At 50.4% G+C, this 25,711-nt stretch overlaps 3 protein-coding genes and 3 non-coding genes across 10 annotated transcripts; 4 read left to right on the top strand and 2 right to left on the bottom strand.

Annotated features, from left to right (window-relative positions):
• Window positions 1-807: 807 nt before the first annotated feature.
• On the top strand, window positions 808-6,471 carry tada1 (transcriptional adaptor 1). 2 transcript variants are annotated; one of them, XM_088429256.1, is made up of 8 exons: window positions 811-2,808; window positions 3,181-3,272; window positions 3,352-3,417; window positions 3,641-3,735; window positions 3,869-4,081; window positions 4,280-4,431; window positions 4,514-4,670; window positions 5,243-6,471. In XM_088429256.1, the coding sequence occupies exons 1-8, from the start codon at window positions 2,693-2,695 to the stop codon at window positions 5,393-5,395; spliced, it is 1,044 nt and encodes a 347-aa protein (XP_088285382.1). In that variant the 5' UTR covers window positions 811-2,692; the 3' UTR covers window positions 5,396-6,471. The 2 variants fall into 2 exon arrangements, with proteins under 2 accessions (XP_088285381.1, XP_088285382.1); XM_088429255.1 differs by having other exon boundaries at window positions 808-2,808; window positions 3,869-4,431.
• A 229-nt stretch (window positions 6,472-6,700) lies between these two features.
• LOC148414210 (transcription factor Jun-like) lies at window positions 6,701-8,453 on the bottom strand. The gene has a single exon (XM_088429257.1). The coding sequence runs from the start codon at window positions 8,228-8,230 to the stop codon at window positions 7,409-7,411; it is 822 nt and encodes a 273-aa protein (XP_088285383.1). The 5' UTR covers window positions 8,231-8,453; the 3' UTR covers window positions 6,701-7,408.
• Window positions 8,454-9,482: 1,029 nt separating this feature from the next.
• Window positions 9,483-9,554, top strand: trnag-ucc (transfer RNA glycine (anticodon UCC)). Its single transcript has one exon. It is a non-coding gene; the product is annotated as a tRNA-Gly (tRNA).
• Window positions 9,555-10,068: 514 nt separating this feature from the next.
• Window positions 10,069-10,140, top strand: trnaw-cca (transfer RNA tryptophan (anticodon CCA)). The gene has a single exon. It is a non-coding gene; the product is annotated as a tRNA-Trp (tRNA).
• Window positions 10,141-10,412: 272 nt separating this feature from the next.
• trnap-agg (transfer RNA proline (anticodon AGG)) lies at window positions 10,413-10,484 on the bottom strand. The gene has a single exon. It is a non-coding gene; the product is annotated as a tRNA-Pro (tRNA).
• Window positions 10,485-11,105: 621 nt separating this feature from the next.
• gigyf2 (GRB10 interacting GYF protein 2) lies at window positions 11,106-25,363 on the top strand. 4 transcript variants are annotated; one of them, XM_088429568.1, is made up of 29 exons: window positions 11,106-11,207; window positions 12,626-12,677; window positions 12,798-12,957; window positions 13,646-13,741; window positions 14,335-14,443; window positions 14,709-14,814; window positions 14,989-15,029; window positions 15,118-15,150; window positions 15,235-15,336; window positions 16,040-16,245; window positions 16,311-16,458; window positions 16,598-16,852; window positions 16,927-17,087; window positions 17,441-17,597; window positions 17,683-17,849; window positions 18,202-18,296; window positions 19,023-19,151; window positions 19,229-19,359; window positions 19,462-19,562; window positions 20,292-20,432; window positions 20,525-20,683; window positions 21,276-21,521; window positions 22,521-22,643; window positions 22,720-22,953; window positions 23,045-23,277; window positions 23,797-23,948; window positions 24,012-24,205; window positions 24,509-24,677; window positions 24,745-25,363. In XM_088429568.1, the coding sequence occupies exons 2-29, from the start codon at window positions 12,640-12,642 to the stop codon at window positions 24,810-24,812; spliced, it is 3,954 nt and encodes a 1,317-aa protein (XP_088285694.1). In that variant the 5' UTR covers window positions 11,106-11,207; window positions 12,626-12,639; the 3' UTR covers window positions 24,813-25,363. The 4 variants fall into 4 exon arrangements, with proteins under 4 accessions (XP_088285694.1, XP_088285695.1, XP_088285697.1 ...); XM_088429569.1 differs by having other exon boundaries at window positions 22,723-22,953; XM_088429571.1 differs by lacking the exons at window positions 24,509-24,677; window positions 24,745-25,363 and adding an exon at window positions 24,297-24,501.
• The last annotated feature ends 348 nt before the right edge of the window (window positions 25,364-25,711 follow it).

The following is a 25,711-nucleotide window of genomic DNA, read 5'->3' on the forward strand; positions in this document are numbered from 1 at the left end:
GCTTTAACTATATATGATTTGAGTTGATCAAAATAGTAGGGATGAAAGTAACACTCCAGTATTTCAATAATCTATTCATCTCTCAATTATTTTGTTATTCATTGATGAATTGGATAAAACGTTGTGATGTATGTCTCGTTACTCCAAAATTGGATGTTATTTCAGTTGAATGGTGCAGAAATCATACATGACCATGATTTAGTCCATAGCGATGTGTTTGATAATCAATTAGTAGTTGATTGCGCCTCTATAAAACAGGTTTGTTTGTTTTTTTTTGGGGGGGGTGGCCTTTACTAAAACCAATTGAACATTTAGTTTCATCAAAATACATGTGGTGTTTGCTCGCAGTAAAATTGTGGCATCTACCTAAAAGTATGATGTCATCGTCACCAGAGTAAACAGACACTCTAGTGCGCTTGGACGGATAATCGGGGAGCATCCGGCGCGGTAATTTAGAAAAGCGACAGCCCTCCCAAGTGCGGGGTGCTCACTTGGGCGTTCAGGAAATCCAAAATTCCACCCCCCAAACGGCATCGCCAAAGGAATCTTTTTTGGTTTTCTTTCAAAACGGAGGATTTTTCTAGCTCGTTGCCGCAATGCCAAATGACATCTGCCTGTGAGTCACAGGCACACAAATGCTAAGTTTGTGTCGTCGACAGACAGACGGGATGTGTAGCCGTTTTCATTGAAAATAAGCACCGCCACTAATTTACGCCTTCGCGAAGCGGTTCAAGCACCTAAGAAGGTTACGTGTCTCTTTTGATTTAAAGGCGAGCGGGCACTTGTTTAAAATGGCTCGGCGTCTGAAAGGATCTGGGAAGGCTCAGCGTGCCGCAGACTGATGCGGTTTCCACTCTGTTTGTTCAAGTGATTTTCCACGTTGCCGTGAAACGCAGTGGCGAGCGCTGACTTTGCGAAAAGTACACCTATTTAACTTGGCTTTGTTTAATTGTGAGGATACCAAGCAGCAGGTAGGAAGCGGAACCCCGCAGACGCCGGAAGCACCTCGTTTGACTTGCATAGCATATGGCTATGAATTCAACGCGTCTTCTTTGCGTGCCTTTCCTTTGTTGCGCGGACGTAATGCTTTATTGAATGTCCTCACACGATGAAAGGATAAACGCCGAGAACGGCGTATAGTCGGCAGCGGGGAGGACCCAGAATAGCGCCGAAACTGGAAGGGGGCTTGAAATTCCATTCCAGTTTGCGCCAGAGCTTCTTGAAGGACACGTCGCGCTGACTATCCAACTGTTTATCCATCCTAAACCCGCAAGCCACTCGGGAGCGAGGCGAAAATAACAACAGTACTTTTAGTTTGGTCCCAAAAAAGATGGACAATTGCGCAAATACGTTGTATACCTTTGGATAGCCATTTTCTTAACGGTGCCGTAACATGATATATAAGTACTTTGCACGGTGTGATGTGTGCATATATATATTACGATTGGCACATCGGCGTTTTGATCTCGTAATAAATAGGAGTTTTAAGGTCCCGATCTTTCGAAGCGGGAAGTAAAAACGAACGTCTTGTTTGCGCTTACCGTTTAGCGCCATCTTGCAGCTCAAGCGGCGGCCCGCGCAACTGCAACATGAGCGCTCGTCATCACAAGGCTCGCTCGCGGCTGATCAAGACTACTACTCCGCAAGCGTGTATTCAAAACGGGCGTTTTACTGCCATTAAAATGTAGCGCTCTCGATAAAACGCGTTCCTTTTATCAAGTCGGTCCCTGTGTCATCTTGTTAAGCGGGATTCCATCCACACTGCAAATTTAGAAAAGCCGAAAGACATCTTCATATCGCTGCATTGAGATGGCAAGCCTAATTTTCTTGAGAGATGACACGATTTTTTAAAGACGATTTAACAATTAGGGTTAAGCCGAGCACACGGGTTTTACGGTGGCTGAAAATGCATTCACAAGATGCAACACAGCTAATCTACACAAATTGCTCTGCGATTTATACGCTTTTTTCCCGCTGACAAGATCGTGTGTTGGGGGGGGGCTATTGGAACAAGGATACTCAGAGCATCGCTACTGATATTTATGTTGTGCTTTGGGAAGAAATAAATCCAACGGAGGTAGCAGTAAAACATGAAAATAAAAAGACATTCCCAAAGCAGAAGAGGATGCCGGGAAACATGTTGTGAACATGTTACATTGAAAACATGCAATCAAAGCAGAAGTGGTTAGGTCGTACGCACACACAGGACCTTGTCAATTCTTAAAAGCATAGTTTGGCATCGTATCAAGACTGTAATTATATAACATGGATAAACGTCCATACGTAGAGGAAGAGCGAGACAGAAACTAACATTGGGCTACCATCTAGTGGTTTGTTGGTTTTATACATTTTCAGTGGCAGGTTTATTATTATTATTATTATTATTATTATTATTATTATTATTATTATTATTATTATTATTATTATTATTAGCGCTTTTCGTGTGTTGTGCCCAGCACGTAAAATTGTGAACCTAAAAACATATATATCTGATTAAAACAAAAACCTGGTAGTAACTACTAAGCCGATTTCCCCCTCAATCAAATTTTAATCGGCTGCATCTTAGACTGCGCATTCATAACAAGACATGTCGACAAAAAGGCACCGGCCTTTGTCGACGCGGTCGAAAAGATCGCAACAGTCCTTTCTGAATTGATGTTGTTTTGGGGCAATAAAGTTTTGGCTGAAGAAAATGTCGCTGCGTGATGACGTCACGCACATCTCGACGATCGCCATGGCGTCTCACGCCAGCGAGCTTGAAATCGCAAAGAAGAATTTAACCGATGCGATTGGAGATAACGTAAAACAGTAAGTACGTGCATGCGGCGTGTTTGCGCGGGCGGAGGGGGGGGGGGGGGGGGTGTTCGTCTTCTTTCGGAGCTAGCCCGATCGTTAGCTTTGGTTGTATTGCTAGCTTTCGCCCCGACGTCGGCGGCGTTGCTGCTTCGTATGTTTTATTCGAGAAATCGCTTCGGGTCGCTTGTTTGCGCGGCACTCGTTACGGTGCGATCGGGAGTTGGAACGCGTTGACTTTTCACTCGTGAAATTCCCATTCGGGGATCGTTTTTGCTTTCGTTTGTGTTGCAGTACACGGCTCCGTCATTAATACGAGAGCCCCGATAACAAGTACATCCCATCCGTGTTGTTTCGTTGGAAATAAATTGTGTTCTGTCCATCCAGTTACTGGGCGAACCTGAAACTGTGGTTCAAGCAAAAGATAAGCAAGGAGGAATTTGATGTCGAGGCTCGGCGTCTTTTGGCTCAGGAGAACGGTTTGCGCTTCATCAATCACTACCGTGCTTAAAAAGAAAGAAAGATATCGATTTTTACATGCGTTCTCTCTCTGCGCAGTCCATGTACATAATGATTTCCTCCTGGCAATTCTGACACGTTGCCAGATCATCGTCTCCACGCCTGGTGAGTTGAAATCAATGTTTCTGTATCTGTGGCGCGCCGCACATACTTTTCATCAATCGGCATTCATCCTTGAGTTGCTGTGACGCCAACTCCAATTTGATTTGATGAGATGGGTGCTACCGTATGACAAGAGCTAGTAAAAATGCGCGTGCCAATGTGCGTGTGGAAAATACCGTCATGTACAAAAATGAGATCTTTTTTTTGTTTTTTTTCTTCCCTTCAGAGGGCGCCGGGCAATTGCAATGGCAAGGTAGCGCCGCGTCCAAGCCAGGCAAACCGAAAGGAAAGAAGAAATGCTCATCTAGACAGAAATTTGACGTGAGTGTCTCCGTTTGGTTAGCCCGTACTCCTTACTGGAGCGGCGGCAAAAAAGGCGACTTCCGCGTGACTTACTGTGATAATGACGGCGGACGGTTTACTCGTGACGCCTCCGTCCCGTTTGACCCTTCAGCATCGTTTCCAGGCTCAGAACCCTCTGAGCGCCGCGCAGCCGTTCAGCCCGCGGGAGGCGGCGGCAGAGGACGAGGAACTCCGACTCAGCGCCCACACTTTGCTGTTGCCCACGCGGGGTCAACTGGAGGCCCGCATGATGGTGACGGCCTTCGAGCTGGGCTTGGAGAATATCGCGGAGGATGCGGTCGGCGCCATGATCTGTGCGGTAGAGGTGATTTTTGGGGCGGGCGGCTTTGCGCGAACGCGGCGCCCAACCTTTTGCCGGCCACCAAAGATGAGCGAAAGTGCTGAAAGGGGCCGGCGGCGGCTTTTCCGAAAACCGTCGGCACCCGAAGAGTCGAGCGAGAGAACGAGCAGAGTCGGCGAGCGGAAGGACGCGCGCGCCATTGGTGTCTCCGCTTTCTCGCAGCATCATTTGAAAGATGTTTTGACGGCGGTGATTTCCCGGAGAAAAGCGTATCGCCTGCGGGACGGTCATTTTCCCTACGCCTTGGGCAGCGACGTGGCGCCGCAGCCTTACCTGAAGAACAGCCTGGCCGCCTATCGAAGCATCACGGAGCGGTAGGAGCCGCGCCCCGCCCCGCCCCGCCGCGCCCCGCCCCGCCGGTGCCCTTTCTCACTTGACTTTGTTTGGCCCCTTCAGCCCCGTTCCCAGCGCCTCCCTCCCCGCCGGCCCGCCGCCTCAAATCTCGCCGGACGAGGCGGAGCAGCAGGCCGTTCACGTGTTAGCTTGCTCCGCCCCCGGCCTCGACGCGGCCCTCCCGCCCGTCGGCGTCTTCGACCTCCTGGAGGCCTTGCAGGTGCCGACTTGCGCGCCCCTCGCCAACCGTTGCTTTTATTCCCCAATTTCGAAAACGCGCAACGTAACGTTGCAAAACTCGTAGGAAGGTCGATAGGTCCTAGAACCTATTAAAACGCTTCTCAAAAATTGTAAATACAATGGTTTTATATGGTCCAAAATTTGAACGATGATTATTTTGGGGCATAAAATCTGGCGCGCAATCACATTGAAATGTCGTCGTCGCGTTTTGAAATCTGCTGGAAATTCCAGCTCTCGAGTGTTTTTTCCCCATTGATTCTTTCACGTTATCGTAAAAAAAACGGAAGAAATGTTTCGACTCGACTTCTGTTTGATCCTTAATATTCGTTATTCTAACGTCCTCGTTTTGGAACGAGCTAAACGTCGACCCAAAAGCCAGTAGCCGAACGGCCGTCTTTAAACGCACGCATCTTTTTCACAACTTAGGTTGTTCTGCGATAAACAAGCAAAGCCTCCAATACAAGTCAAAACCTAACCCTAGTCCGGACCAACGGGAAATGCACCAGTATATACTCAGCCTTTTTTTTTCTAAGCAAGAACTCTGTGCTCCAGGTGCACCACGGCGTGATGCCCTCCCACACCGTGTACGCTCTGAACATGGAGCGCATCCTGTCGCGGCTCTGGCACCCCAGCCACGAAGAACTGGAGCAGGACCGCGCGCACCGGCAGCGACTGGCCGCCAAAGAGGGCCCGCCGACGGGCTGAGACCGACACGCGAGGGCCGGCCGCGCGTAATAAGCGCAACCCGATGGAGGCGGACTGCGGGTGGGCCGTTTCAAACGACGCCCCCCAGTGGGAAAACTGCACGGAAAGAGACATTTGGATAGCGTACGCGGGACCCAGTGTAAGTTTTCCCGCTGCTCCGCCGGCCTTTTTTTTTTGTCGCCACCTGGAGTTGCGTCGCCGTACTCGGTTTGGAGTCTGGGAATTTAGCGGCGGGATTCCGAGGTCGGCGGCGTTCCCCTCGGGCCCCGGGGAGCCGACTGTCGATGACCCGCGCGAGCGGCGGACGTTTAACCTCTGGTACAACTCCGGTCCTGGAGCGCCGGTATCCCGCATGCTTTCTAAGCTTCTCTCTCAAACGCACCCCGGTCAAACGATCGGGATCCTTTTCAAGCTCCTGCGGAGGGAGCTTACCGATGAGCTTCTTATTCCGCTCGGTGTGTCGAGGAGAGGAAACGGGAAAACGTGCGGCGTACCGACATCTACGGTGTCAACTACTTCAAAAGCACAAAATGTCACATGCAAACGCTCGCGCTAAACAATAGAAATTTGCTTCGTGCCTTTTGATTGTAACATTTGACGTCAATCTTTTCTCTTGGAGGAAATGAATAACCGGCTCTCGAAAGGAACGGGCTTTCCCGTCTTTTTCCTGCCGACCTGAGATAATAAAAGGTCTCGATCGTTTGAATCGGGCGCGTTGGAGAAAAGAAAGAAACCTCAAACGTGCAGGATACCGGCCCCGGAGGATGGGCGCCGCCGGCCTGCGTCGTAGGTGCCAAAGCGCGGTCCTCGAGGGTCGGTATCCTACATGTTTTCCCCGTTTATTTATTTTTTTTTCTCAAAGCACGGCCCATTCAAATCAGTAGGATCGCGTTCAAGCTCTTGCAGAGCTTGCCGCCGAGCTAATCGTTACAATCGGGCTTTTTGGAGCGAGAAACCCGGAAAACATGCAGGGTGGCGGCCCTCCGGGTTTGACGCCCGCGCCCTACATCATGTAATATAGCGGACTTGTACAAAGTATACTCAGGAAATAAAAGGTTTGAGGACCCCTTTGTAAACCGGCGATGTGGAGAGTACGCTTTTGTCAAACTCCAGTCCCGGAGGTCCGGTTTCCTGCACATTTTCCGGCACGTGGGGCGGCGACTCACGAGACGTCCCGCTGCGCGTGGGCCTCCGGCCAGATCCGCCGGCCGTCGCTCACTCCCGTAGCGGGCAGCGACTCGCTTTCTGCCCCGCTCGTCAATCGTGGCGGGAAACGTGCACTTTTAAAAAGGCGCAAAAGCATCGTCGTCCTCCGACGGTTTATTTTGTAATATGTGCAATAGTGAAGTGCTCAAAAACAGCGTGTCCGCGTCCGACGTTAGTGCCGCCTGACCCGTATCCCAAAAGTTGCACGGACGCGAGGATCAAGCGCAAGTAAGGCAAGTTAAGTCAGTGAAGGTCATGGCTTGGACGAGTGCATTTAGCGTGTTATTTATCGCGCCTTTGTTTGACATCATATCGGCCGGCTAGAGGGTCCGCGCCGGACCAGCGAGTACAAAAAGAAACCTCTCCAAAGTTGGGAAAAGTTGGGAAAAAGTCCAAAACTTTCTTCACAGTAACGTGTTCTGCGCGATCCCGCCGCCGTTTAGTATGGTGGAATACGACATGGCAAAATACTCCTGTTTTTACAGCTCAGCTCGCCGCCGTCCAAAAACGCCATTGCCCGAGTAACCGTCGCGTCATTGTCAACGTGACGGTCAAAGTGTGAATTTGCTTTCGTCGGGGTTCTGGAAACGCATTGCCGATGAGAATGGGGCCGGTGAGACGGCAAAAGATCTACCGTCGGTCGCCCATTCGGCGCCGGGGACGCGCCTCCGCGGTCAAGTCCGGACGAGTATCTGGGCTTTCGTGTCCGGAATCCTTGATAAAAAACAAACAAACGTCCCCGGTAAGGAAGGGGTGAAAAAGGTCGGGAGAAGAAGGCGGCGTTTTGGGTCCCGTCCTCGCGCGCCCTCAGAAGGCCTGGAGCTGCTGCGTCAAGATGAGCCGGCAGCCGCCGTTGACGTGGTCCATGACCTTCTGTTTGAGCAGAGCCAGCTCGTCCCGCAGGACGTTGGCCGACGACAGCAACTCGGCGTGCTGGCTCTTGAGGTTCTTCACTCTGTCCTCCAGGCGAGATATCCTCTCCAGCTTCCGTTTGCGGCACTTGGAGGCCGCCACCCGGTTCCTCATCCGCTTCCTCTCCGCTTTGATCCGCTCCTGGCTCTCCATGTCGATGGGCGAGAGCGGCGGCGTCTCGCCGGGCATCTCGGGCACCGTCTGCGGCTCTTCTTTCAGCGAGCGGAGCCTCGAGTGGGGCGCCGGGCGACGGGCGGCCGAGTCGGCGTAGTCCGGGGGCCGCTCGGGGCGGCCGTACGGGTCCTCGTCGCCGGGCGCCGCGCGGCCGCGCGGGTCCTCGCAGCCGGGAGCCTCCGCCTGGCGCTGGTGGAGCTCGGTCAGCGCCTTGGCGAAGCCCTCGGCGAAGCCCTCCCGCTCGTCGCCCGGGTTCTTGGGACAGGCGAATTGGGTCGGGGTGGGCGTCGACAGGCCCGCCCACGACTGGATGATCAGGCGCTCCAGCTCCGGGGAGGCCAGCTTGAGCAGACCCACGTCGGGCGACGTCAGGACGTCCAGGGCCGCGGAGCCCAGCTGGGGCTTCAAGTTGCGGGCCTCGTTCAGGTTGAGCGTCATGGACTGTTTGAGGGCTTTCGCGTTGAAGCCGAACGCCCTCGCCCCGTCGAGGCGAGGACTCGGCGCGTTGGCGGCGGCGTCGTCGTAGAACGTCGCCGCTTCCATTTTGTGCCCGCGTCAAGCTCGCTTCTCGCCTTCACATAGGACGCCTTTTCGCCACGGCGTCCGAGTTCGGCGTCCCGGGAAAACTTTTCTCTCGCCGCTTTCGAAAACAGCGCCCGACTCCGCTCGCTACGGCGCTTTCGATCACTTCCGACGTGGAGACGAACTTTATCCAGCTCCGAGCTCCGAGCTCCGAGCTGCGCTCGCCCGAAAATAACAATGATGTCATTTTCGGGCCTTCCGATTGGCTGAAGAGGATTGGTCGGGCGGGGTCTAGCTCGGGACACGGAGGTTGCTCCGACGACGGGCTATGTCCCCGCCCCCCCCTACCCGCGGTGCTTCATGGGATTAGGTCATGCAGACGGCGGAGCGATGTACTCTGGGATTACGTATGTGTTTTTGAATATTGATTTGCCCGCTCGAGCCTTACGAAAAATGCTTCCGCTCTGCCCGAGAGCCGACGGGCGACGCGCCCCCCCTCTGAAAAAGCCCTACTTTGGAACTTTTTGGCTTTGTTTTGTTTTTTGTTTTTTTTTTGCGTTTGACTCGCTGCCCTCGAACACAGCAACGCGCGGTCGATGCCACGAAGATTCCAACGCTAGCTCGTGTGCTCAAAATTCAAGATGCCGAATATTCTTCGGCTTGGTCAAGTCGTAATATCGCCGATCTCGAAGCATCGCTTTTCAGAACACGTTTAAGCCAGATACACTATAAATAAGACATCGTGGCGGACACTAGGACCGTGTCTCTCACCCTGATCCTTTGACGCTTTGAACCGTTTGGCTTTGTCTTTGCCCTTTTGGACTTTCTTGGATCAGTTTTGTGATGCCACGCGAAGAGGAAAGAACATTATTATTTGGACTGGGCTGCAGCTGTCGAGCCCGCTCGCAAAAAGCGGCGCGGGCGGGCCGCGGCTGTTAATTGTGCAGCTTTCCGGCCGCACACGCGATCGGCTGAGTTGCCTCTAAACCGGCGGAGCCCCATTCTTTTTACACCTGAGAGCGCGCAAAATATTTTTTTAAAGGTCGCTTTACCATTTCAGACCACACTTTCATGAAAACCTTTAATGGACTTAAGTGAAAGCATCCAAATCTTCTTCTTCACCACAGTTTTGTTCCTCCCCTGGTTTGTTCCCATTCTTTTTTTTTGTTTTCCTACACCTGCAGTGAAATGAAATTTCGTAATGTACGAACGACTTTAGTGCACCAACCAGAAACGCAGGCTCTGTACTAAAGTTTCTGCCTGGGTTTGTCACGCGTTGGTGGTATAGTGGTGAGCATAGCTGCCTTCCAAGCAGTTGACCCGGGTTCGATTCCCGGCCAACGCAGTGTGTGCTTTTCCTTTTTTTTTCTGCTTTGATTTGTTTCTCTATACATTTCGGGAAACCTTTAAACCGGTGATATCGTTCGGTCGTTTTCTTTTGTTTTAACCCACTTTTGCTTCGGTTTACTAGACGGAAAAGCAGTAAGCCAGCGGGTTGGTGCTCGAGTCATGTAACGTAACCCTAACCCCAATTCATAGGGGCAAAAACATTCTTCCAGCCCGCTTGTTCTAACCAAGTAACGCAGATCCGTATCGCGCTTTCTTGGAGCCTGTTGCTCTTAATTCGTCATTTGGCAAATCTCTAGCGCCATCTAGTGTATAAAAAAAATGCAAATGCAACTGCATCCACAATACCTTGGCCAAATAGCTTCCCGCGGTAGCGCTTCCAACGCAACCGTAACAAATTCAAAAATCAAGAACGGAAATTATAACTCATAAATCGGAAAAGAAAACTTATGAGCAGCATCGCTCCGGTTTTGAAATACAACTTAGAAATTAATATCGACCAGCACGGACAAGACCTCGTGGCGCAACGGTAGCGCGTCTGACTCCAGATCAGAAGGTTGCGTGTTCAAATCACGTCGGGGTCAACGTTTTTTTTTGTTTTTTTTCTTCCCACCTTTTAATAAGCCGAATCTTTGCCATCTTTGTAAAACCAGAGCTTGGGGGGTTTTGTGGATACTACTTCCTGGAGCTAAGGGATAATGATCTATGTTACTTCGACGTTAACTTCCGGTGTAGTAGACTTGTATGTCGCCAGAAGAGAGACGATGCTGAGGAAAATCCGAGATTTGTAACGTTACTCCACCTCTGGTTAGAAACAACTGAAAAGCTATGGTTTAAAGAAAAACAAGAAAAAGGCGGGCTCGTCCGGGATTTGAACCCGGGACCTCTCGCACCCTAAGCGAGAATCATACCCCTAGACCAACGAGCCATTGAGTCTGTGTCAACTGGTTTTTGGTTTAAGATTTTCACAAAATAGATCAGCATTTTTCGCGATACAAAGTTCTTTTAGTTATCAGCGTTCTTAGTTTCAAGGCTGGAATGGGGGGACCCAAATCTACCAAAAGCCTAGTTTGTACGCGGGCAGTCCAAGGACCACATTTCAACAACTAGTTCCTTTACGCAAGCAATATCTTTAATTTCTGTTTCAACCCAAACAAAAGTATCTAATATATTGTGATGAGTGAGGCGTTAACGTCCTCACCCGTGTTCTAGTAGTCGGAACATTTGCTTTCACGCCATGTACGGGTTTTATCAGTAAGTCATGTGACTCACCATACGTAGCCATCTTGTGGCAAGGAGGGAGGGGATGCGTTCTGAAAACCCCACTCGTGTTCTCGTAAGGGCGTGCCATTGGTTGATATGCCGCGGTAGGAAACGCCCTATGGATTTCGAATGGTCAATTTTGGATGCGTAGTCGGTAGGGCGTGTCCTGCATGAATACAGTAGCCAATCGTAGTATGGTAAGGCGTGTTCTGTCTGTAACTCAAGTGGAATTCAGAATAACGGGGAGGGGCGAGGGGAGAAGGGGAGAGAGAGGGGGAGAGAGAGAGTGAGCGAGAGCGAGAGAGAGAGAAAGAGAGAGAAAGAGAGAGAGAGAGATCTTACACACACAACTCGAATTCAAAACGTTGCGCTGTCACGTCAAGCAGAGGTAAGACAGCCAAAATTAAACGCCTTACCAACAGAAGACCGCTGAAAGTAAAGTGACAACGTCGTAGAGCCAACATTGAGCCGAGCTGGGCTGCTTGTTTGGGGGCTGTTACGAATCCTCCTGCGTGTTTACTCCAGGAGGCCTCCGTCCAAAAAAAGCTAGTATGCTAACCTGTTAGCTTGCTAGCCACAAGTGCTTGGGCTTTTCGGGGATTAACTTGTGCCGCGGTGGCAATATCGCGATTATTATTGTTAGTGTCGTCGGTGGATGACAACACGTCGGGGCGGATGATCGTGGGATTACGTGTGTGTTTCTCGCCGCGGTCGCTCTTATCTTTGCTGAGATTTAACGCTGTGTGTACTTGGTCAACTGCAGTTAGCTTTTTTTTTTTTTTCTGCACGGCGGCTAACGCAAGAGTTAGCTGCGGCGTGGCATCAAAGTGTCTCCCCAAACCATTCAGCTATTCCCACCGTCATCGAAATAAATCACCGAAACGCGCCAGGGAGCCGCTCTGTGCGTTCAGCGTCCTCGTCCACGCGAATTAGCTACCCTGACGGGCCGTCGAATGTAAATGTGGCTAACGTGACGAATTTAAATGAAACATTCGCCGAGTGTTGCGAGCGTCACTACCCCGACCCCTCCCGATAAACTTTTAGTTGTGAATCAGCGGGACTAAGTCGTATATCTCCGCGACTCCGACCTGATAGTTTCCCATCCGTGTCGCTGGTGGATTTTATGGACCGAGCAACTTTGCTGTTATTGGGCGGCCATTCATGGTGTAGTGTATCGTTTCCTTAAATGTACGCAACCGTGGCTGGACAGTGGGTGTGTCTTCAGAAATCCGTTAAAAAATGCCATTTTACAATGTTTCTCATCGTTCTATAGAATTGATCACGTAAAGTCGCAATTTACACGTGGCTTATCCTGGCTTCCCATATGGTAAATTGGATTGCTAGTCGACTGTTGCCCCCTTCCGTTGCATTTGTGGCTCACTTAATATGCCTTCAATGTGTCAACTTGGTTGCCCCCCCCCCCCCCCCCCCCCCCAAAAAAAAAAAAAAAAACGCCCGACGACCTAATTTGCATGCGTTATCACATTGCGGCAGATACTTGAAGTTAAGATGACTTGCCTTGTCAATTACAGGTGTCTGACATACTCACCAACGCTCCCAAGAGCTAAAATAGCTTTAGCGCATTGAAATCGTACACTTGTGTGTGTGTGTGTGTGTGTGTGTGTGTCAGTGGGATGGGCTCTGTCTAGGGGGCCCGAGACATGAAATCAGCTGACAATATCAACTTCCAAATGAAAGAAATGTGTTTGCGACACAACATTCAGAGTTCTTGACAAGAAAGGATGAAATCTTGCAAAACAGCGACTAAGCTTGTGATTCATTTTCTTCTTCTTTTTGCATTCATAGACCTTAAAGGGAAAATGGCCGAGACCCAGACACTTAACTTTGGACCAGAATGGTAAAGTACTACATTCAGGATCAATCGATATGGGTGATTTAGCATCCTCTCCGGACATGCTAAGACGTGTCACCTCCAGTTTTGTATTCAGTCACTCACTAACATTTTGGCTGCGTGCAGGCTCCGCGCCCTGTCAGGAGGTGGAAGCGGCGGAGGCGGAGGAAGCAACAGCAATGCCGTCGCCTCGCCACCTCTCTCGCCCGCGTTGCCAAAGTACAAGCTTGCAGAATATCGCTACGGAAGAGAAGAAATGTTAGCACTTTATGTAAAAGACAACAAGGTAAACATGACCCTCTTCAACTTTTAAAGTATTTTGAATTATCCCTTCGCACGCTTCCTGTCAAAGAGAAATCCGACGTTACTAATTATGCACTTTAAGAGTAACACAGTTGACCGCAAGCACAATTTGAAAAATAGCAGATAACAATACATCAGTAACATATGCAGTGGACCCCCGGTCTACGAGCTCCCCGCCTTAGGTTTTTTCAGCTTACGTGACGTGTGGGTTTTTTTTTTTTTTTTTTTGTCCCTTCTTCATGCCATTTTTTTACGCCTCCTGAAACATGGCGTGCGTGCCTGACTGCGAGTCCGCGCTCATACGTCTATACGCACGTCACCGCTTATGTCACTAGAATGCCGGTCCGCTATTGGTCGCCGTCACCATTTCCAAAATGGCGGAACGTTAAAGCTTTTTTCGCCTGTGTTTCAAGTTAAATGGAAACAAATATATATTAATGCTACCATACAGTATGTAGTAACGCCGTAGACTGGGTAATGGAAATTAGGAAGAAAATATGCTCCCGATAAACCTTCAAACAACTGCTGCTTGAGCATGCAAAGTGCGGGCGGCAATGCATACAAACAGCATAGGCAGTACTAACCCATGTGAATAATCAACTGAGATGCAATGGGGGTTAATTAGAGTTTGTACCACAAATGCTCTTTTAAACTATGTTGTCTTCTGCTAGATCCCAGTAGACCTGAATGATAAGGAGTTCCTGCCCATATTGCAAGAGGAGCCTTTGCCGCCTCTGGCTCTTGTTTCTTTTACAGAGGAAGAACAGGTAGGACTGCCTGTCCTAAAATGTGCCCATTCTTTAAAAAAAAAAAAAAGATGAATTCACTCAATCTCATCCTCAAGGTCACATTTTACTTAGTGGCGAGGTTGTGGCCTTTGGCCACTCAAACCATTTCCATTTGTTTTTCTTTTACATGTCAAGCAGCAAATATTGTAGCTGTCGGCTGACGCACCTGAGAACGCTTTGATTTGTTTTTTTACATAACCTTGTGTGTTCTCAGGCATATGCTTCTAAAACTTTGTTGCCGATCCAACCATTGAAAGCATCTTTACCTCCGGAGTTGTCCCTCAGAGCATCCGAAGAAGCCCGCACTCCCCATTCATTTAGCTCCAAACTGAGAGTTTTTTCTTTGCAATGGACGATTCGCCAAAGGCAGCCTGTTTTCCCTTCAATTGTACACGGTTCTTTGCAAGTCCGTTGAAATTGTTCAAAACATCAAACGGACAGTGAATCTGTTATCACGGCCTTTTGTGCTGGAAGTGGCAAGATCAATATAAACAACTCAGGGCGGCAATAATGCACAAGTTGTCTCAAACCGATCTTGACATTGTTCCTCCCCCTTTTGCGTGTCTTTGCAGAGAAATTTTTCCATGTCTGTAAACAGCGCAGCTGTACTCCGGCTGACGGGGCGAGGTGGCGGGGCGGTAGTGGGGGCGCCTCGGGGCCGAAGTACCTCCAGGGGTCGAGGTAAGCGCGTCTGAATTTCCCGGTTTTACGACCGCGGCGGAATTTCCTTCCAAGCGGATTTAAAAGTCGCGCCTTTTAAGAAGCTTTTTTTAAGAGCTGTAACAACTGCAAATTGTTGAGATGCCTTTGAGGGCTCTCGCTAATTCAGGCTTGAGTCAAGACGAGTTGCGCCGTCTCTTTGTTTACGTCCGTGCGCTGCCAACATAGAAGCCGTGACGTCGTTTGCACAGTAATTCCTTTATTCGTCCGAGCCTACGGTTTTCAGGTCGAGGAAGAGGAGATGGAGGCTTTTACCAAAGAAGTTTTGACGACGTGGAAGGTTTTGGTCGCGCGGGCAGGGAGATGCATCGCTCCCAGAGCTGGGAGGAAAGGTACTGGCGCATCCGTTTGCGCTTTCGCGTTTGGACAAAGCCTACAGGGAGTAATGCACATCAAACCAAAGGTTGAATGCACTGTACCGTAATAGTTTATCGTCTTGGTGAGTTATCAAACGCAAATATGATTTACCGATGATGTTTTTTTGTTGTCCCCCCCCCCCCCAACAGAGGGGACAGAAGGTTTGAAAAGCCAGGTCGGAAAGACCCAGGTGAGTGTGGAAATAGCTTGCTCAAACAATCCATTTGCACAGGGGTGGTGGCAAACACTCCCTTATCTTGTTCTCCTTTCCCATATAGATGCTGCTTCAGGACATTTCCAGATGAATCACGGTAAGTTTGTTCACACACACCACGCTTCATGAAACCGAAACTTGCCCCACCTCTAACCATGAGGTGAACGATGCGTTTTTGCAGTTCGAAACAACTACGACGATGCCGGGGCGGGCCTTTCGAGGAAACACGACTTCACGCGCTCGGAGAGTGAAAATTGGCGCACGTCTCGTGACGATCAGAACGGTGAGATTGACGATGAGTGGTGGCCGTAAATTTGCCAGTACTGTGACCGGGGACCGCATTCTTACCCCTCTATCCCCTTTTGCAGTGTGTTAACCTTTATTTTGATGCCCTAAACCGGCGGTTTTCAACAGTTTTTCAACAATTGGGTAATATTTTCACAGCCGCGTATCCATGAACCGGCGCAAAGCAATTTTGGATCCATTAAAAAAAAAAAAAAAAGGACTTAGAAAGGAATCCTGCGCCATCCGTGTCTAATTGATCAAACTTTGGAACTACATTTTCACTGGTTCTCAGCATATTGTATTCAGCAACTCCAGATAGATCACGTAACATCTGTTTTATTTCTGGCTTGTATGCCGAAAAATGGCATCACTGAGGACAGGGCACATCTGTATAAAACGTAACAAATGAGGCATAGGCATGGCTTACTTCATTTTGTACATTTTAAGATAGACATGGCAACCAACGTGTGGACCGGGGCTTGAAATTGGCAAGGTGAGGCCCGCAACAACTCTGGCCCAAATGTCAGCCGCTTCCTCTAAAAATGCATGAAAACCAGCTGATTTAGAAACACAAAAGTCAAACCAAAATCAAAAGGTCCATTTTAAGAAAAGTCCGGAAATATTTCGGGTCCGCCCCAAAGAAGCCCCCGATGATCATTTCCATCGGTGAAAGCATTTGTTGTAACTTCATTTTATACTAGATGGGCCTCGGGGTGCGGCGTGGCATCCGGAGCAGCGGCGTCGCGTCCCGTTCGACTCGCGAGATGATGAGCGCAGCTACAGGAGGCCGCGGTCGGGCAGCGGCAGCCTGGATGACGACAGGGACGCGCTGCCCGAGTGGTGTCTGGAGGATGCGGACGAGGAGGCGGGCACCTTCGACTCCTCGGGGGCCTTCCTCTCTCTCAAGGCAAGCGGAGACATTCTGTCCGGATCGTCGGACGAATCATTGTGAACGTTCCGTTGCGTTGGCAGAAAGCCTCCAAAGAGCCCATCCTGGAGGAGGCGGAGTTGGATTTTAAGCCCTTGGAAGAGTGTGAGGAGGCCCTAGAGGAGGAAGACGGTCAGCCCGAGGAGACCGAAGAAACAGAAACGGAGGCCAAGCAAGATCCCGACCGAAAAGGTCGGGCCCCCCGAGATTCCGGACGCGTCGTCGTCGTGACGGATCGCGGGACCCGCGCCCGAAATATGCCCATTGCGACCGGATTGCGGCACTTTGAATAACGGGTGATGTTTGCGCTCTTGTTTGTCATCTCTCTTAGTATTCACGGGGGCGAGCAGAGTGTTGGAGGGGGTGCCGTCTGTTCCCTCACCCGCCCTCGCGCCGGTTCCGGAGGCCCAGCCGACTCCCAAACCCGTGTCGCCGCGCCATCCCGACAGAACCGAGGACTCTGAGAGGCCGGCCGAAAGGCAGCCTCCCCTGGAGCGACCGCCGGAACCCTGCGCGGCTCCCCTGCATGTCCCCTTACCCAGCAGCGTGCCGCTACCTATGACCCGGATGAGCAACACCTACACAGGTGACTTGTCTTTTGCGATGCGCTGTAAAAGGAAATACTGAGAGCAGCGCAAAGTATTTGTCTGTTCCTCACAGAGGTTCGCACACAATCATCCACTATGCAGAAGCCCGTGGAGGTTCTCGTGCCTATGAGCAACCCCCTGCCTTTTTCTTCAAATATGTTAGCCCCGATATCCAGGCCCACCGCCATATCACATGACACAGATGAAGATGAGGGCCTGAAGCACTTTGAGCAGGTAACTTCATAATGCTGCAGTTTGCGTTTTGATCCGCATCGATACGTATCGTTCCGACGTGCCCGGTCTATTACCGACGTACGATTGCGTCGTAATGCTCGGAATTACTCTCGGTATTTAGATGAAAAACCTCTGCGGCGTTCCTCACCTTGAATTATCCAGAGAGAGGACTTACTATATCACACTTTAGGGAAAATGTACCGTTATGGTAATGGAAATGAAAACCCCTACGTTTGATTGACTTCTACTCGCAGAAAGATTTAAAATCTAGAACGGGTTCTAGAACATCATCAAGATGCTTCGCCGCTCTGTTTAAACTGTTACTTTGTCTTTCTCCGTCCTTCTCTCTCCAGGAGGCAGAGAAAATGGTGGCTTACCTCCAGGACGGTGTGGCGGATGATGACAGACTTGCAGCTAAACCCTCCGAAAAGCCCAAAGGTGCAGGCCTGCCGCTTACCCACAAGGCTGCGCTCAAGTGGTTTTACAAAGACCCTCAAGGGGAGATACAAGGTAGGATGCAATGTACATGACAGGAACCTCAGTCAGCCCAGGTAAATAAAGGTAATAAATAAAATAAAAAAATGTCTCTCTTCAGGGCCATTCGGCAACCAAGAGATGGCAGAATGGTTCCAGGCAGGTTACTTCACCATGTCTCTCCTGGTTAAAAGAGGCTGTGACGACATCTTTCAAGCCCTGGGGGAGATGATGAAAATTTGGGGAAGGGTCCCATTCGCTCCGGGGCCTGCGCCCCCACCTCTACAGGTGCCTGTTTCCAAATGTGCTGTTTTGAATCAAATCTAAATTTCTAAGCGTCGTGTGCTAACCAACCTAAATAATTCATTGGGGAAAAAAACCTAACATTTGACAGTAAACCTAGGTACTTTTCAGTGAGAAGGCATTTGGTTATGACTGCAACATTTTACAACAGCTTTTATTTCTTCAAGGGTTTCAGCTATTTCTGCTTTTTCCAGAATTGAGCTGGATTGTATTTCTTGCGAGCGTCGGTGGCAAAACCCCAGATATCCACAACTACTATACAGTAGACTCAGACGTTCTTATCATCTTGTTGACTTGATTCATATTGCTTTGTGTGTATCCCGTGATACCGATGCAGGGTGACGCTGATCAAGAAAGGTTGAAGAGACAGCAGGAGCTCTCTGCGCTGAACCTATACCAACTACAGCAGCTTCAATATCAATACCTCTTAAGGTGTGCTCATCCGTATGATATCCAAACGCACAATAGATTTAGCGGAACCAGATTACCGTATTTGAAATTCTTCATCAAAAATCGACAATGCGCTAGTCGGACGCACCTATGCATGGATGTCAAATTGCAGTTGAATAAAATTGTACGCGTTTGCAGTTTTACCCTGGGTTTTTTTTCCCCTTGTGGTTTATAACCCGGTGCGCCCTGTATATGGAAATATGGAAAATGTGCCTATCGTCCGAAAATATGGTACTAAAAAGGGAGGACAGAGGCTCCATGATGGGAAGAAAAGGCTTCAAATGATACAAAGCTGTAACCGTGATGAATCAACAATCCATTTCAGTACTTTCCACCTTTGTGACATATGCTGTATACCTCAACTGGAAACGAAATCAGGAGACATTAAAAAAAAAACAGACAACCGGAATAATGTGATTGCACAAGTGTGCAAACCCTGGTTCGGCTGGAGATGGAGCAGCTTCACGACTGAGTAACGGAAAGATAAAAACGATAGTAGCCGCCGGAATGTAACGGAGTAGAATTACTGCATCTTATGGATAAACACGTCAGAAAACGTCAAATTAATTCCAAAAGTTACCCGTTACGATCCACCGTCCGCGCACCACATTTGTTGATAGCCACACACGTGGTCCTATTGAGTAGCATTTGAAAAAGCGCGTGCGGCTTTGTATTAAAGGGTGAAATGTCTTTGTTGTGGCCTTTTAGGCAGCAATATGCTCAGGCCTTGGCCCAGCAGAAGGCCGCAGTTTTGAGCTCAGCTCCTCTTCAGCAGCAGCAGCAGCATCAACAGCAGCTCAACCTACTTCAACAGCAATACCAGGCTCTCAAGATAAGGTCTCTATGGCTTTTCGCCACCGCGACACTTACTTTGTGCTATCCTAACCGCTTTTTATCCCCCCTTCTCTTTGTAGAACCTCTGAGAGTCTTCTACCTCCTGTTACACGTTCCCTGTCCGTACCCGACTCGGGCTCCGTATGGGAAATGCAGAACCCGCCGTCCCAGGCTTCCTGCGCGCCGAACCTCCCGCCGGCGACATCGGGCAGTGAGTTAACCTCGCCGAATTGTACAACCCATTACTAACAAGCGTCATACCGATTGATCCCCCCCCCCCCCCCCCCCCCCCCCCCCCCCTCTCTCTCAATAGCATGGGATGGCAGCAGTGTGTGGGACCTGCCCATAGACTCCATGGCAAAGGCGCCAACCATCGAGCAGATGCAACAGTTAGAGAAATCGAAGGCTGCAAAGGTAATTCTTATCCCGACCTACAAAGTTCAGTCCGTGGTAAGTAATCCTTGCCTACAGTTAAAAATAAAAATAACCAAAAACCTTGATCCTAAATGTTTAAATATCATTTTGAACTCATCTTACATTACTCTAAAAAAACACATCTTAGACATTATTTAGGTGCAATATAAGGTGCAAGAATTCAGGCTCGTCATTGACATGCTAAATTCATTTGAATTTTGTTGGGTACAGATGAAAAAAAACCCAAAAGACATCTGAATGAAAACTGCAAGTGTTCATTTGAATTTAGTTGGGTACAGATGAAAAAATCAAACTGCAAGTGTTTGAAGGACTTTTCTCTTCAGTCTCCCTTTGACTTGGGAAGATATCAGATTCTGACAGTATGATACCCTTGAGCAAAAGTATCACAATATCACATTCTCGCGATATTGAAATTACAGCTCTAAAATATATAACTTGAAACTAAATAGGCACTCTGCTACATTATAAAACCGCTTTATTTTTGAACAAAATATACAATAATAAGGCAGCTGATGCGAGGTGGGGAAAAATGTTCCAGACCCGTACGGTTTTACATAACCGGGACTTTTATACATGCCGATGCCTAGTGTCCAATCATGTATGCTTGCCATCACAAATGTTTTTTCAGTTGCCCTATGGTGAAATTAGGGCCCAGGGAAAATGGGCGCACCCTATATTCCTGAGATCTCCTCTTCTCTGATCCGTCAGTTGGAACTTGAGAGGCGAGAAGCCGAAACGAGAGCCAAAAGGGAAGAAGAAGAGAGAAAGCGTCTCGAGGAGGCTCTGCGGGCTCGTCAAGAGGAGGAGCGTAAACGCCTGGAAGAGGAGGAGTTAGCCAGACAAAAACAGGTTGAGCAATTCAACCCTTTTTATTTCATCAAATTGCCGAGCGGTCATTTGACGGCGGGGTTGAGAAGACTGACGACGGCGTGCGTCTGTAGGAGGAAGCCCTTAGACGACAGAGAGAGCAGGAGGAGGAACGGCGGAGAAAAAAGGAGGAGGAGGAGAGACTCGCACAGGAGGAAGCCCTGCGAAGACTCGAGGAGCGGAGGAGAGAAGAGGAGGAGAGGAAGAAAAGGGAGGAGTTCCTTCGCAAACAGGTGAACGTTGGACCGCGCGCGTCCTGCCGTGTAAGGCTAGCGTTCACGGGGGAATGCCCCATGCCTTTCCTGCTTCGGTTATACTCGACATTTAAACGGTCTGCTTTATCGCGCGGGGGCTTCAAAATGTTCCTTGTTATCAAGGAAGCGAGGACCTATTTGACACCATAGCGAGTGGCGCGAAAATGACGCCAGCACTTAGTCGACTTTGAACGCTGCCGTCGATAAGTTCCTTCTGAAATGCCGCCCTAAGTCTTGGAAGTTTTGCTTCGAAGCGGCGTGAACTCACTCGCTGTCATTTACGGCCGTACGGAAGAAATCCCTTGGCGCGTGGCGGGCGGAGAAACGAGTACCGGGAGCCCCGTGAGTCAAAAATCCCTTTTCACCCGCTGAAATGAGTTGAAAATGCCGGGCGTCAGTTTTTTTATGAGGATGGGTTGGTTTCCGGGTGCGCAAGAGTGCATCGCCCCTTTTCCTTTTTTTTTTTTTTTTGCACGTGCCCAATTCCATCTAGTTCATCCGCATTGCATTGGAGTGATTTGCCTATACCGAGCAGGCCTTTTCCCTCACCTGCCGAGTGTGACCCACGCAGGAGGAGGAGCGCAGAAAACAAGAACTGGAGGCGCTGAGGCGGCGCGAGGAGGAGAAGCGAGCAGAGGAGGAGGCGGCTGCGGCGGCCGCAGCCGCCGCGGCCGCCGCCTTGGCTCAGCAACAACAAGAGGAGCAAAAGAGGAAGGAGCAGGAGGCGCAGAAACAGCAGGAGCTGCAGAGACAGAGGCAGCAGCAACAGGAGGCCCTCAGGAGACTGCAACAGCAGCAACAACTTGCACAAATGAAGGTGAAGTAGTTGCGCAAAGACAATTCATTCATATCTATACTTGCCCTAGCCAAATTGCGCCTGGCGTCGTTGCCGACTTTCGCGATTAAGTACCAAAGTCAGCATGTCATTTCCGGAAAGCTCGAAGCTTGTCCAGAGTCGGGACGCCGTCCAAAATTGGAACGGGTCATCGGGCCAACGCGAGGGGCGGGTGGCAGCCGTCCCTCAGTTTAGCCAAGAAGCAATAGGTATCCCAACGGCCGCGCTCTCACTATTTGGCGTCATGCGAAACTGGAAACTCGAACGACGCCGTCCGGCAGTTCAAAGTTCAAGATGGGAATACTGCCAAGTATATTTTTCCACCAAGCGCCAAGGCATCGGCAATTTCCTTCCAAGGAGCAAGCGGAGATTCAACGCTTCCGCGGTCAAACTGTGACATCGCCTTGAAGGAGTCATTCAAAAGCTTTGTGACGCCGGGTGCGTGTCACAATCGCAGACCGACGGCTGAGCTTTTTTTGTTTGGAGTTGAAGGATTTGAAGTTTTCCACTTTGTTCCCTGCGACTCTTTCTCAGTCATCCCAAATACAGCGGCAGAAGATTGACGTACCAGAAATGTGAAGGCTTTTTAAAAATAATCAATGTACAAATAGGTATCAATAAAGTCCATTGATTTCTATCCGGACATTTGTAGATTAGTATGTAATACATGAACCAATTGTCAAAGACTTTTCAAACCGTACTTGTAGATTTAAAAAACACATCTACGATGCACCCAACCTATTAGGTAATGAGCAATTACCGAATGAATGCATCGTTAGGTCACGTTTCTTTGTTTTTATATTTAACCGATATTACGGCGCCGCTACCCGGAACGCCCGGTCGGTCGGTCGGTCGGTCGGTCCGATTGAAGAATGAGCTATGCTTTTCCCCTCTCTGATTTGGATTACTATCGCTAAAAGCATCAAACGAGACTTTTATCAAGCGCGACTAAACGTTTTTTGCTTCCTTTCGTGTATGTAGCTTCCGTCGTCGTCAAAGTGGGGTCATCAGTCTGCCAACGCGAGCAACAAGAATCGGAACGCGCTGTCGTTAGCCGAGATCCAGAAGCTGGAAGAGGAGCGGGAAAGACGGGCGCGGGAAGAGGTCGAACCCTTCCGCCGACCGGACCGCCCGGTAGCCGTCTATTTGCTCTTTGAAGATGATTTTTTGTTTTTTGCAGCAGCGGCGTCGGCAGCAGGAGCTCCTGAAACTGCAGCAGCAGCAGGCCCTGCAGCGGGCCCAGCAGGCCCAGGCCAAGCTGTCGGGGTGGGGCCACGCCGCCAAGCGAGCCCCTGTCACCAAGTCCCTGCTGGAGATTCAGAGGGAGGAAGCGCAGCAGATGAAGCAGCAGCGCAAGGAGCAGCCGTCGCAGCAGCAGCAGAATCACGTCTCGGCCCGGCCGCAGAACAGAACCGTACGTAAGCCGTATGGGGCGGGGGCGGGGGCGCGCCTCTGGGCCACCGGCGAAAGGGGCCCCCCCCCCCACGCCGTCTCCTTCTCGTCAGGCGTCGCTGAGCAACTCCGTGTGGGGCTCGCTCAACGCGGCCCCCTGCTCCAACTGGCCGGCGGACGGCGGCATCTGGGGCGACGGCGACAGCTCCGACCCGGGCCGCAGCTCCGACCCGGGCGACAGCTCCGACGTGGGCTTCTGGGACGAAGCCGCCAAGGAGGCCGCGCGGCAGCCTCCGCCCGGCAGGAAAGGCAATTCGCAGAAAAACAAGGCCGGCGCCAATCTCGGGTACGTTTTGCCCCGGAGGCAAAAGGTCCGCGTGCGGTACTCCTTGAAAAGTTGGGCCGCCCCTTTTTAACTTTGACTTTGAAGATGCCGTCTGAATAGACGCGCTATGATATGATAGGTTGAGTAGGAATCGGGAGTAGACGCGGCCTACCGACGCTCCTATACCTTTTAGGCGCCAACGTTATTTTGCTATCCAATGGCGATCAGCATTAGCGCGCTAGTGATGAACGCTTTTGACCCATACTCCAAACGGGCAGAGCGTCCGCAACGGCCATCGCTCAAATTGTAAAGAATCCCGGTCCAAATGAATTTTTGCTGTCGCCGACTCAACCCGATGGATCTCGGACGTCTCTGGCTGTCGGCGGCAGCGAACGAGTCGATCGCGGAAACGTTTTGACATGCTTTTTGCGGTATCTTTTTTCGCCGTTTGTTTTTAATCCTATGAAGGGCGGCCGGCGTTTGAGTCGGTCCGTGACTCATGGCCGCTCGTCTGTTATTTTGCGTCTTCCGCGCCTGAAGTAATTCCACGAGCGGACGAGCAAACAAGAAGGCGGAGGAGGAAGAAAAGCTGCTGAAATTGTTCCAAGGGGTCAACAAGAGCAAGCAGGACGGCTTCACGCAGTGGTGCGAGCGCGCTCTGCACGGCCTCAACACGGCCAACAACCTGGACGGTAAGTAGCTGCGCCAACGGTCGGGCGCGGGCGCGGGCGGACTAACGCTTTCCCTCGCCGCAGTTCCCACCTTTGCCTCCTTCCTGAAAGAAGTGGACTCGCAGTACGAGGTGCACGACTACGTCAGGGCCTACCTGGGCGAGACTCCCGAGGCCAAGGATTTTGCCAAGCAGTTCCTGGAGCGCCGCGCCAAACAGAACGCCAATCAGCAAAAACCGTCACCGCAGAACCAACGGCGGGCCCCCAAACAGCAGCAGGTGAGCGAGCGGCGAAGACGGTCCGGGGCGCCTCGTCACCGTTTTGTTTCTCGTTTATCCGCGGTGTGTTATTTCCACGGGTGAAAACTAGGGTATCCCTTAGCTAAATGGAATCCGCTTCCGAGGCGGTTCGGCCGTCTTGCCGGGACGCCTCCCGGGCGAGGCGTCGGCCCCGGGCGGACGGGCGCGATAACCGTAGCGAACACGCATCCCTTGGAACGTGCGCGCAAATTGGAAAGACGGATTGGAATCGGACCTTTGGACCCGCGGCGCTCAGAATCCTTGACGTCGGTTCTCGTCAAGGATTCTGCGTGGAGTGGAACGGGATCGTCCGCGCCCTGCCAGGGCAACCACACCGGCGGTCAACAGAAGCAGCAGCAGCAGCAGCAGCAGCAGCAGCGCTTTGAGACCGTCACCTCAGGGAAGAAGAAGAAGAAGCAGAAGATGGTCCGCGCGGATCCCAGCCTCCTAGGTGAGCGCCGCTCGCCCCGCGGCGGCTTCGACAACGTCCCGACTCCTCCCTTTTGCTCTTTTCTCAGGTTTTTCGGTCAACGCGTCGTCCGAGAGACTGAACATGGGGGAGATTGAGACTCTGGAAGATTTTTAAGGGAACGCAGCCCAGCAAAAGACCCACTGACTGACTCAAACCCGCCACCGAAGCTGCCATACTTTATCTCACCCTTTTTTTTTTTTTTTTTTTATGACCCCATTCATTTGTGGACCTTATCCCACCACATCGAAATAGAGCAAAAGTTTGAGCGAGTGTTCTGAGGCCTCGGCTCTTGTTCCGTTCAATCTGACTGCTCGATCCCATCAAAAACCGGTTGGAAGAAGTATGTGTCTTCCAGGTTGGCCTTTTATTTTCAGTTTGTGCGGGGATGTTCCAGATCCGTTCTTTTATTTATTGAAACAGATTGGCCCCTCCAACATGTTTCTGCCCATTTTTTTTGGGTGGGGTCATCCTCACCTGCCAAACCCCCCCCCCCCCAATGCTGGTTGTTTGCGGATAAAGTTGAGTCCAAGGATCGGTGCCTACTTTATGTCCTGTTTTAAGGACGTGTTCAAAGTCCCAAGCAGTTACCTATTTCTTGTAAAATACTAGGCTGTTTTAAAACAAAATAAAGTTTCAACTTGCATCTGTATTATACGTATGGAAAACCGTCGGCTTGAGTCCAATTTTTTATTCTAAAATTTGATGAATGCATGTGGTGTGAAGCGTTTTTGGTTCATTTTTTGAGGTTGTTAAAAATAGTATACTTCATATTTGAGCCGTATTTGAGACCGGATTATTATTTATCGGTTCATCCCTTGCTGAAAACCTTCAATACTATTTTTAAGGGTAGTAAAAAAGAAGGCTGCATCCCCAAAGGTCGCGGGAAAGGGCCACCGCCGGCATGTCGACGGATCCCCCCCCCCCCTTTCCCCGACCTCCCGACGGAGGCCGGCCGAGGGGTGTCTCGTTTACCTCTCGCGCGGCCGGAGGGGTTCGGAGTGGGCGGGCGTTGC

Source organism: Hippichthys cyanospilos, chromosome 12 (genome assembly GCF_059441005.1).
Source record: "Hippichthys cyanospilos isolate Australia breed blue-spotted pipefish chromosome 12, RoL_Hcya_1.0, whole genome shotgun sequence".
NCBI lineage: Eukaryota > Metazoa > Chordata > Actinopteri > Syngnathiformes > Syngnathidae > Hippichthys > Hippichthys cyanospilos.